Source organism: Oppia nitens, unplaced genomic scaffold (genome assembly GCF_028296485.1).
Source record: "Oppia nitens isolate AA-2021 unplaced genomic scaffold, nextdenovo-longstitch-racon4-pilon3 scaffold1_pilon_pilon_pilon, whole genome shotgun sequence".
In the NCBI taxonomy this organism is placed as follows: Eukaryota; Metazoa; Arthropoda; class Arachnida; order Sarcoptiformes; family Oppiidae; genus Oppia; species Oppia nitens.
Window position 1 is genome coordinate 1,111,678 of NW_026533199.1, and position 12,549 is coordinate 1,124,226.

General features: G+C 31.6%; 4 protein-coding genes across 5 annotated transcripts; 2 read left to right on the forward strand and 2 right to left on the reverse strand.

The window, feature by feature from the left end:
* The first annotated feature begins 1,764 nt into the window (after nt 1–1,764).
* Nucleotides 1,765–3,478, forward strand: LOC128952116 (gamma-secretase subunit PEN-2-like). Of its 2 annotated transcripts, none has more exons than XM_054297452.1 (3): nt 1,765–1,772; nt 3,040–3,085; nt 3,174–3,478. In XM_054297452.1, exons 2-3 carry the CDS (start codon nt 3,040–3,042, stop codon nt 3,437–3,439), a joined length of 312 nt encoding a protein of 103 aa, XP_054153427.1. In that variant the 5' UTR covers nt 1,765–1,772; the 3' UTR covers nt 3,440–3,478. The 2 variants fall into 2 exon arrangements, with proteins under 2 accessions (XP_054153427.1, XP_054153426.1); XM_054297451.1 differs by lacking the exon at nt 1,765–1,772 and adding an exon at nt 2,179–2,376 and having other exon boundaries at nt 2,915–3,085.
* A 463-nt stretch (nt 3,479–3,941) lies between these two features.
* Nucleotides 3,942–4,734, reverse strand: LOC128952927 (RING-box protein 1-like). The gene has a single exon (XM_054298400.1). It carries the CDS (start codon nt 4,537–4,539, stop codon nt 4,039–4,041), a length of 501 nt encoding a protein of 166 aa, XP_054154375.1. The 5' UTR covers nt 4,540–4,734; the 3' UTR covers nt 3,942–4,038.
* Nucleotides 4,735–5,641: 907 nt separating this feature from the next.
* Nucleotides 5,642–8,143, forward strand: LOC128951599 (DNA-directed RNA polymerase III subunit RPC5-like). The gene has a single exon (XM_054296847.1). It carries the CDS (start codon nt 5,669–5,671, stop codon nt 8,000–8,002), a length of 2,334 nt encoding a protein of 777 aa, XP_054152822.1. The 5' UTR covers nt 5,642–5,668; the 3' UTR covers nt 8,003–8,143.
* Nucleotides 8,144–8,221: 78 nt separating this feature from the next.
* Nucleotides 8,222–9,841, reverse strand: LOC128951868 (transcription initiation factor TFIID subunit 7-like). The gene is made up of 2 exons (XM_054297154.1): nt 9,522–9,841; nt 8,222–9,425 (listed from the first exon to the last, which is right to left on the reverse strand). Exons 1-2 carry the CDS (start codon nt 9,649–9,651, stop codon nt 8,311–8,313), a joined length of 1,245 nt encoding a protein of 414 aa, XP_054153129.1. The 5' UTR covers nt 9,652–9,841; the 3' UTR covers nt 8,222–8,310.
* Nucleotides 9,842–12,549: the final 2,708 nt, after the last annotated feature.

A 12,549-nucleotide genomic window follows, 5' to 3' on the forward strand; every position in this document is an offset into this window, starting at 1 on the left:
TGATTATTATCGGCAATAATCATCAAATCATTTTCATCGTCGATAATACTATTGTTGTCATCCAATGTTATAAAGTTTTCAACAATTATTGTTTGCTGAGAGTCTACGGCACCGTTCAATGAGCTCATGGCTTATGGATATATTATATCATATAACACACTGACATAAAAATATTTTTAATAATATCATAAACTAAATAAAACATTTACTTTTAAAATTAAAAATCAGACAAAATGTTAAAAATGTATTGAATAACAGTAAATACAAAAAAAAATCTGACTTTTCATAAGTTATTTATATATATATATATATATGATATACAAAATGAAAATTATTAGCGAAAATTAAAACTACATTTACTTTATGTGTGTTTGTATTGGAAAACATACAATACTTTTATATACAGTATATTAATATCAAATCAAATGAGTCGATGCCATGCATTGCCAATACATTGACTGCTAGACTACTACAGTCTCTCTATGTGTTTATATATCTATACAATGTGTTTGACGTTTTCGACGGTAACAACAACACTGCCTCTTGAAAATGTAAATGACATTCAATACAAACATTTTTTCTGCACTAATACTAGTAATAATAGAGTGACCAAAAACATTCAAAACAAGCCCTGAATTATAATTTTTAATTATATTAAAATCAATTACTATATTTTAGTTAGTATCTAGCAACAATAAAAATGTAAAACCTAGACAATATATTGAAAATTAATTAAACTAGTTTAATTTTATTATTATTATTATTATTACTAAAACAAATTTTTGTTAATGAATGAATTTTTTATAAATGTCCAGGATGTTTATTTATATATACAAAGTTAACCTGGTCACCATACACAACTGGTTGCATTGGTTATATTACAGTGACGTCACAGTGTATGTGTGTGTCGACACCTATTGGTTGTATATTTCATACACGTGTTTACCATTTGTTTGTGTTGACAACCAAATATCACCCATCAATTGATCCCAAAAAATAATTAAGTGATAAGTGATGGCAAAGGGAAAGTCAAAGTAAGTATTTGTTAAGTTATGTCTTTATTTATTTTTGTATGGATCTAATCAATTGATTGATAATTATCTTCTCCCCGCCGCAGGTTCTTAATGGTATGGATCAAGAGTCTGGTCAGCGGCCATCGGGTTGTGGCCATTAGGCCCCGACTTAATGAGAAACTTGAAGTTCTTCGCTTTGATCCACATGGTAAGTCCATATGATTGGGATGTATACCACCATTAATTGGTCCATACATTTTGGGTTTGTTTGGGTGATGTCTTGTAATTGTCTTTTTTTGTTTGTTCAACAGTTGAACAATGGTGTGTCTATAAAGAAGCTGAGAAGATCAAAGGCGCCCGATATTAGACACTGTTTTTTATAGTTAGTTATCACTTTTCAATTGATCCCATCATCAATCGATTACACCATCTGATTTAAAAATGATATATAGATTTATATAATAATTTAGATATTTTTTGGTTTTGTTTTGTTTTCACAATTATTATGTGTATAATGTATTTGCTATTAATTAATTGTATGATAAATAAATTTAAATGAAAATCAATTTATTTAATTTATTTATATATCTATTTAATATATATACCGGTAAATAATTATCATACAGTATATATGCAATAATTTATTATTACAGTAGTAACATCAATACAAATATATATCTTATATTAATTTTTAATAAAAATATAATATGATATTTAATATATCAATAAAATTGTTTAATCATTTATCATCATCATCCGGTAACATTATACCAGTAAATATTATTTTTGTTATTTTACTAAAAAATAACAAAAATTGTTTAAATCAATAATATACTGTAACATTTAAATAACTATACATTTAAGTTGCCTATCTATCTGTGTGTAATATTATAATTAATTAATTTTTAATTTTATTATTTCAAATTAATTCAAATTACCGGTAATTTATTTTTATTTTTTATAATAAATAATTTGTAACACACTTACTGTATGACCCTTACCTGTGATATTATATGAAAACCTATACTATATTAACGCCATTTGGGAATTGTATGGGAAAAACATTATTATTATTATAAATATTATTATTATTTAATACATTATTTTTCGGTGTATTTAAACGTCAATTAGGAAAAACACTTTTAAAAACACTGTTAATAACAACAATGTATTTATCAGTCAATTATTATTTATGATATCATTTTTTTTAAAATTTATATTTAGTTTAGTTGTTATTTATTTTTATTTTTGTGTTATTGATTTAGTAGTAAATTAATTGTCTGTTTGTTTGTTTAAATACTGTATTAATTAATTGTTTCCCCGAAAAAAATATATCACAAAAAAAGTTGAATTTAATTTAAATGTAAAAATCATTTTTTCATATATCATATCATTTAATATATGTTTGTTGTCACCGATAGAGATGGGCAAATAGAAAGTTTCTAATAAATTTCCGTGAGAAAGTTTCTAGAAAGTTTCTCATGAATAAATTTCTATAGAAATTTAACTTTAATGTTATACTATGGGATCCCCATATCTATAGTTATTTGAAATACTATAAATATATTAATGAGACATAATATTGTACATATAATATTATACAAATGGGATACCTATATAAATAATTATAATTATTTAATAATAATCAATTTTGTAAAATTTTATTCATCATTTTATTATATTATAGTTAAATATAATTAAATTAATTAATTTTCACTTTAATTAATAATTAAAATACTAATAATAATATATAATTATTACTTGTAATAACAATGTTACAAGATAAAAAATATTGAAATAACAAAATTAACCATGGGGATCCCATAAATAGAAATTTCTTTTAGAAACTTTCTAGAAATTTCTCTATTATTTTATAAATTTCTCTTTTTTGCCAACACTAGTCACCGACGCCGATATAACCATCACTTGACTGACTGACTTCAAATCTACCGCTAATTTCCAACTAACAACTGATCCCAACAACTATACATACCATTCATACATTCATCCGATGGACTCGCGAAAGATGTCCGACGAAGACAAAGTCAGTCTTTGCCGTAAATACTTTTACAGTAAGTCCCGCCACCGCCGCCGCCATTGAATTGGTGGCCATTTATTATAAAAAACAATTGATTTGTTATTTTCACACATCCGATACAGTCGGCTTTGCGTGTCTGCCGTTTCTCTGGCTGGTCAACAGTGTCTGGTTTTTCAAGTACGCCTTCGGCAACGGCAGCAGCCATGAAGACGTTTCATCGTCGACGGCCAGAAAACCGTTGCGCCGATACGTTACCTATTCGATGATCGGTTCGGCCGTATGGATAGTGGCCATCGTTGCCTGGATTACGACTTTTCAGCTAAAACGGGCCCAATGGGAGGCCACTGGCGACTATTTGTCGTTCAATATTCCCCGAGGAATACCATAAAAAAAACTGTTTTTTTGTTTGTTTGTTTGGTTAGAAACTGTCATATATTTCATTGCAATACTAATGAAATAATAATTTAATAATTTATTTAACATAAATTTTTTTATACGATTTAAAAATTAAAAAAATATATATTGTTTTTATATAAATATTTCAATATTACTCTCTCTCTCTCTCTCTCTCTCTCTCTCTCTCTCTCTCTCTCTCTCTTACCGTAATGTTAATACTTGTTTAGCAAACATAAAATTAATTTTTAATTGTAAAAATACATATTTAACATAAAATAACAACTAATAAAATAAATTGTTATCATTTTTTTGGTTTCTAAATATTATTTTATTAAAWAAAAAAATTTAGCAAATAATAATAAACGACAACAAAATAACTACCTGTAAAATATAAAGTATTTTTTTTGGTAATTGAAAACAACAATTTAGATTTAAATTAATATACAATACTATGAGTGTAATAAAAAAAATGAATCTATGATATCAAATATGTGTGTTGAAATGTGTGGGTGTATTGGACGATGAATAGAAGGACAGGTAGTATAGGGGGGTTCCGGGAGACTATACGGGACACCCGATGTTGTTGTTTTTTCAATGGCCGTAGCGCTGGAATTCCCATTCTTTGTTGTCCAATGGACAGACCTGTCGGGTTTTGAGCCAACGGGTAATACAATGCAAATGAAAGGCATGATTGCATACACCCCAGGCTAGTGTACACTCCAGCGCTACGGGACTGTCGACATTGGCCTGACATTCGATACAGTGTTCCATAATATGATTGCGACAAATGGCACAGTTTTCGACGGCTATATCCCAGGCCCAGAGGGCTACCGACGAAAATTTGGTCACTTTGAATCGGGGACCCGATTTTCCGCTACCGACGTCACTACTATCGACTGATACGGCCATGTCGTCGTCTACCGACTCGGTATGGCTTTTCTTCGTGTTGTTGGCCACCACTACTTCTTGATGGTGGCGCCGATCGTTGTCCACATCCATGGCCTCCRYATCGTTGTCGTCGTCGTCACTATTTGATGCCATAGTATGGGTGCCGTTGCCGCCGCCGAATAGTCGTCCAAAAAAACCACTCATATATRTGATATAAAAACTGGGAAAAAACTTTTTTTAGTTAAGTTTTGTCTGTTTGGATGAACCGGTAAATTAAACCAACAACAAAAAAATATGAAGTTTTAATTGTCTAATCTAATCACTAATTAAATTGTGTATTGAAAATAATATGTGATATAAATTTATTTTTTGAAAGTTATTTTTTAGTGTCAGTTAGTGTCGAATAAATTTATAAAATTAATTATATTTTATTGAATGAATTTATTTAAATTTAAAATTTACAGTATTATTTCAATACGTGATTATTTACTGTATTTAATAGACTAATTGTTACCAAAAAAAAAATTATCTAATAATAGTTTATCAAATTATATATTGTGTGTAAAAAATTATTGTTTGTTAATCTCATACATTTTAATAGTATCCTGGTAATATAACCAGTTTCATATAAATATTAAAACTAGAAAAAAAAACTATACATACCCATCCCCACCTAAATGCTATTTTACTAAAATAATAATAAATAAGTACTTTATACAAATTAAATTACCCCCACCCCCTAATAAAACTTTATAACAAAAATGTTAATTAATAAAATGTTTTAAATCAAATAAAAAATACTAATTTTTGTTAATCAAAAAAAAAACTTTTACATGTATTATCATTTATTTATTAGTATTAAAACTAATACTGTATATAATTTTTTTGGACAATAAAATAACATTTTGTTTATATATATATAATTTGTTTCAACAAAAAACAAAACTTATTGATTACAATTAAATTATTAATTAATAAACATTTTATTTAAAAAATAATAATAATTTATTGTCCAATGTATGGGACGTAATAAATGATAGCATTGATCGCAATGACAACAACAACAACACAACAGTAAACAGCATTTGAAATATATTTTTCAATTCAATCATTCAATTGATGTTTTGCTTTACATTATTATCATAACTATTGCCTCATATTTTGCACATCACTTGATTTGATCCCATATTTTTTGGTTGTTGTTGTTGTTGTTGTTGAAGACATTATTATTATCATCACWTCCACATCACTTGGAAGCTGCCACCTGRCCATCACTTATAATCCCATCACCGGTCAGTCACACACACACACCGACAACAACATCGCGGCCGCGATGGACGACRACTTGGATGACGACGACGAAGTGGTCGAAGAAGTGGATGTCTATCTGAACAAAAGTCTTGCCGACAATCTCTACGTTTTCCAGTACTGGTCAGACGGKTCGCCGATTGCCCAGTCGCGCGACGTTAATGTCAAGGCCCGACCAAATCACCGRATGTTTGAAATAGAAACCAAAGTCGACACCCGATCGGCTAATTTTGATCAGAAAAAGAGCGAATATTTTGGAAAATTGTTGGCAATGAGTGACCAGAAATCAGAGTCCAACAAGAAATCGGATAATAGGAGAACGTCAGCCGATTACGAGATGATGGCCACAAACAAAAAGCTCGATAAACAAGTGCTGAAGTCGTCGGAAATGCGGCCAACACTTGGCCARTACTGTGTGGCCGTTATTCGCAGCGATTGYCAAGAGATGCACTTAAATCCGATTCAATCGATCATCCAGTTTAGACCTCAACTYAACTATTTGGACAATAAAACACCCGAAGTGAGTGCCACCGTCAGCGGCGCCGGCGGCRGCTCGAAATCCAAATCMTCCAATACGGCCGCCGGCGATGAAGARTCCGAGGCCGATATGTCTCAGGACGAGACTGAAGGCCAGTCGATTCAGACCATAACCATGCGRTTYGCTGGCGGCGATGAGGACAAGGCTCGCAAAGCCCGTGAAAAGACGTACGCYTTTCTCCAGCAATCGTTGGCCAAAGATAGTTGGACTMCWGTTAAATGCCATCCAATTGATAGCCAAATATCATCGGATAATAGGATGTCAATGATATATAACTCATCAGATGATACGAATAATGGTGAATATAATACCAGTTCCATAGCTAGTCTTAGAGATTTCTTAGAGAGACTCAAATGTTTGGATGAGACGACACAACAACAACAATCACAGTCGTCTTCGTCTGCATCCACGGCTACCACTACCACATCATCGCAGATCAGATGTCTATCGCAGATTGGTTTGCTATCATATGCCGATCAGGTCCGGGAATTGTTAATCAATGCTAAACTCTTGTCGTTTGATGAGATTATTAGTCTACTAAAGGGAGACTTTGATCAAACATCGGTACTCAAAAGTGTCCAAATCTATGCACTGCTMGTTCGGGGCMATTGGGTCGTCAAAAGTGAAATACTCTATAACAGAGAACAGAGGCCCAGAAGTGCCAACACTGGTATACCTATTGAACAGTTGTGTCGTACAAGAGATTACCTGATCTGGCGATTCACACAAACCAAGTCGTTGTCGAAAATGGAAACGTTTTCGGTGTATAAAAACCGGATTCCCGACGAAGATGTGGTCGATATTCTCAAACAAATTGCCCGATTTGATCGATCAACTAAACTGTGGACATTTGCCGCCGAAGACGACACTGGGTTTATCGATAGATATCCGGATGTTGTTCAACGACAACAGCTTCTCTGGTCCAATAGATATCATGGCTTAGAGCGGACTTACAATAATAATAATAATAATACCAATGTTGTTGTTGCCATCAAATCGGAACCGATGACGCCGGACAACAGTAGTAGTGGTKTAGGGAAAGGATCAGCAACTGGTCAACGAAAGCGCCGAAACTCAAGACGAGTTTCKTCTAACTCGACGACCACCAGTGCYACCGSCGGCGACGACACAGAGATTATCGAAGCTATGAGTTCGTCGACAGCGACAATGAATCCATCAGTGGTAGACAATAATATCATGGCTGTGAAGATTAAAAAAGAACGCAAATCGCCGACAAAGTCGATGATGGCCGCGACTATAACGGCGAGTGGCAGCGGTTGCATTGCGGCCAAAATCAAGGAACGCAAACGATCGAAATCGCCGAAAATGGCTGTCTTCGAGATTAATACGACGGCTACACCCTATCCGGCGGACGAAGAGTTTCGCGATTTAGTCAAATTGATTCACGAAAGACTAAAGTCAGCGCACTGTACGACCTCTGAAGATCTCCGGCAATACGTCAGTGACAACAACACCGCCACCAACCGTTTATGGCTAACAATTGCCGAAGAAGTGATCGACAAGGCTGTAGTCGATTCGGGCGGCTTTCGAGTTAATAACAAGTGGCCACAGAATGCCACTCAACAGCCGCTCTATGCCTACACCAAGTTTGGCGACCATTTGGACGATTTCAGGGATACGCTGATCGAAATGTTTGCCGATCAGACCAGAATTCGGGTGACGGCTTTCATTGAGAAAGTCAAAGACAAACAGTTGACCGGTGATCGCAATTATGACATAACGTGTAATAAACTACTAAAAGATTATTGTATTAATAAGTCGAGCGTCTATTATCTTAAGGGAACTGTTAGTCCCAATTGATTCCATGATTTAGTTTAATTAATAAACAATAATAATAATAATTTACATTTTATTCATTCATTTACATCTACGACAACAATAAGTCACTTATAAAACTGTACACTTAAATTATTTTAGCGGCCATTTAATGTATTGTGTGTCACCGATAATGTCATTAATAATAATAATTAAATAAAAAAATATTGCATAAAATTTTTTAATAATAATAATAATAAAAAATAAATGGATAAATAATTATAATAATAATGATTACATTATATATCAGATGATTTGATAATAATATTGATGAAGACTTCCCATCAGATCCATCACTCATTTAGAATAGCCAACAGTTCTTCCTGTTCGCGTCGTTTGGCCACCTCTTGAGCCTTCAGTTCGTTGATTTGACTCTGGAATCGCTGTTTGAGTGCCATATTTTCGATGTTATCCATTTCCATCTGTTGGTTCAGTCGCTGCGACTGCAAACTAGTGATTTCGTCTTCAATTTCGCGTAACTTTTCCATCAGATGATCATTTTCGGCACCTCTTTCCAGTGCACTGGTAGCGGCTGTGTCTTCGGCGGCCAGCGACTCGCCCATAGCGCCCATACCTTCGACAGCACTGGTCGATTCGGACTCCATATCGTAGCCATAGTTGTTGTTATTATTGGTCGCCGCCGAAGTGGACGCACCGCCAGCGGACGGCATATCCGATAGCATTCCTTTAGAAAATTCGGTAACATATTTATCCGGTGAACTCTTATCCTTAAATATCGAGTCTCGGTTATTGCTGGTCGACATGCGGCTATCGTCACCCGAATCGGGACGTCCACCTCCACGGGTGTCATCTTCATCGCTCGAACTGACCACATCGCCAAACAGATCGTGTTCGCCGACATCAAAACCGGGACCACTGTTGCCGCCCATTGCGGTGGACGGAGACAACGGACCGCTAGCTTTCTGGTCTCCTTTGAGTTCATCCTCGGCGTTGACCACTTCATAGCGTACATGTTTGGCTTCGTTGTCCGTACGAAACAAACGTTTTACCTCTTTTTCAATCTCCGGAAAGTCCACATACTTTTTCTTCAGTGTCTTTCGAAAGCGTTTTTTTCTGACATTTTTCAACGGCGGAGTCACGCCGTGCGGAAACAAATGTTTCTTGTCTTTGCCGTCCTTTGACTTACGATTGACAGTGTCGTCCGGTTCGGCAGCACCCGACTGACCGCCGGCACCGGTCGGATCGTCCATCTCTTCCTTGCAGATCATCATTTGGCAAATGTCGGCCGTTTTGTAGAAGTTTTTGTTGTCCAATGTTTTGTGCGATTCGATAATTGTCGGTAAATCGACAATCTTTGCCGGCAATATCCAGCCATCAAATCGGACAGTACCGCGTCGGATGTCGGGTTCAATCTGGACGGTCAGCCGTTCCTTGAGATTCATAACACCTGATGGCCGACGTCGGGTTGGATCGGATCGGGTCAGACAAAAGAGACAATATGTTATTGACCAGAAACAGCTCAACAGATCACCGATTGGCTTACCTGACCGTACGGCTGCCCGAAGACTGGCCGCTGCCAGTGATGGCAACCGAAGTACAAACTGTGACTCCAATTCGCACGGACCGTCGTTCGCGGTCATAGTTTCCGATTTGTTGTTGTCTTCAAACGGCATTATGATTACCGCAATCAATGTGTTTGTTGTTGTTGTTTGGCCACCAATTTGATTGATTAATCGATAGATAGATTTGTCCGATCGTTGGGTTAACCAATTGATCACCGAATAAAATGCGGCGGTTTTTCGGGAGTCCACTAAACACTTGTTGACACAAAAACAATGTTTACAATTGAAAAACAGTTTTTTTTTTATTAATGCATTAATAATAATAATAACAATAATATAGAAAATACTATACATTAATAACGGCATTGAATTTGTTTGGTTTTAATAAAAACTTTTTTTTTAAATTATTTTTTTAAATACAATGTACTGTATTATATGATTAAGTTATATTAATTAATCAAATGATTAATAGAAATTAATTGAAAATAAAATAATATTTTTTTTTTAACAAACAAAAGTATAAAAATTTTTAATAAAATTATTTATACAATTATATTATTACAGTATATATATATATATATATACTTATATATAACTTATGATTATTTTTATATTTAAAATAAAAACACTTTTTATAATTATCACTCAATTGACTATGAATTATACTGTGTATAAAAAAAATTAAATGTTATTTTTTTTTTTGTATAAAAATTGTCTATAAATTATTTATATAATTATCTTGTAATTAATTAATTAATGAAATATTGTGATTTAAATTATTAAATATTTAATATATTCACCAAATCATCAAATAAGTTCTATATTGATATTAAATAATATAACATTTATAATTAGTAAATATGTAAATTATATAAATACATTATATATATATATATATATATATATATATATATATCTTAATTTTAAATTGTTAACAAAAATTATTTTTTTTAAATAAATAAATTATCATACATTATATGATGTTTATTAATCCTAAATATAGTATTTTAGTATTAGTAAAAGTAATTTAATCTATTTATATATATATATATATAAAACTGTAATAAAATAATTAATAATTATTATAGTTATTTAAATGCAATTCTATACATAACATTTAGTGGCATTTAGATCAACTGAATTTTTAATTTACAAGTAATTAAATTTTTAGCATATATTTAACAAATAAATAATTTATTTTTAAATAATAGTATTTAGGGTTCAATAGGTTACTATGTATTAGTTTATATTTAATTTTATAGTTATAATTATTTTTATTTAATAATTATAAATCAATTGACTATGAATATAATGTATATATATAAATTAATTTTATAAAAAAATAGTCTATAAATTAATGTCTTGTAATTAATTCATTTTAATATTTAAAAAATAGTCTGAAAATATAAAGAAAATTATTGATTTTTTTTATAAAAATTTATAATTTGTTATTACTATTTTTTATCTATTTATTTTATTTAACGATAATTTAATGAGTATTTAATATTTTTTTTTAAAACTAAACAGTTATAACTTATAACATATATAAATATAAATTTTATATCATATAATAAAATTTATAAGAAATAATAATAATTAATTGATTAATTAATGAGATTTTTTGTAAAAGCAAACAAAAGTATATAGAAATGTGATTTAAATTATCAAATATTTTTTTAACAAAAATTATTTAGATATATTTATAAATTACATTATATATTAATATAAATTATAGGTGTATATTAATCCTAATAGTTATTTATTTATTTTTTAAAAACTATAATAAAATTATTAATACTTATTAGAATTAGTTTAAAAAGTTTAACAAATTTATCATATAATTAATTAATTTTTAAATAATAATATTAATAATAAATATCATATTTTAAAATATTGTTTTACACACATACAGTATTATTATTATTATTTTCTACAACAACATTACTTATATACTATATTTAAATTAATTATATAAATATATATTAATAATTAAATAAGTTTAATAATTTCCGTCAAAAAAGATAACAAAAATGTTTTTAACTAAAAGATAAATCTGTTTTAATATTTGTATATATAATCTCTATATACACACAGTACTACACATTGTACTGATGATAGGATCGGTACGATTGGATAGGACTGGATGTCAGTGTGTGTGTGTGTGAGCCCATCCTCTCTATGTTCTGAGATGTGCTTTAATTTGTCTCCGGGATCATCAAGTGATGGTCAGGCAGTCTGGTATATATATAGTGTGTATAAGAGTACAGTAATGTATAGATAGTATGGATCGCGTATCAAATATACTCTATGAGTGTCACCACTCTAAACGCATGTACCGACAAAACCAACCATACAATCGTTATATACCTATGATTGCCATACWGTGTGTGTGTGTGTGTGTGTGTGTGTGTGTGTGTGTGTGTGTGTGTGTGTGTGTGTGTGTGTGTGTGTCAAGAGTACCGCCAGTGTGTGTGTGTGTGTGAGAGAGAGAGAGAGAGAGAGAGAGAGAGAGAGAGAGAGAGCAAATAAAAGTGACAAAAATGCTTAAGAAGTGAACAACTTGTGTGTGAACAACACAATCACATAATACTCTGGTAGTCAGTACTCAACCGCAGCGCCTATTTATCTGACAGTCAGTCCCTCTCTTTCTAAATGGTAGTCACTCTCCTGAAAGAGCACTTCAATCTAAATATATAAATATATATATATATATTGTTTGCCTACAGAATCTCTCATTGATTCCTTTAACCTAACAGTCCAATAGTCCAGTCCAGTCCCTATATATGAGAGCTCAGGCCTTTAAAATCTTGACTGATTTATACGGTTGTTGACCACACACTCTATATATACATATATTATAATTTGTTACACTTAACCAACAAAAAAACTATTGAAAACTATTGAAAAAGTGTTAATAATAAATATATAACTTTTTTCTATGTGTGTGTGAAAAACTATAGTAAAAGTAGATAACAAATGTGTTAAATGTGTGCCAAATATAGTATCTAA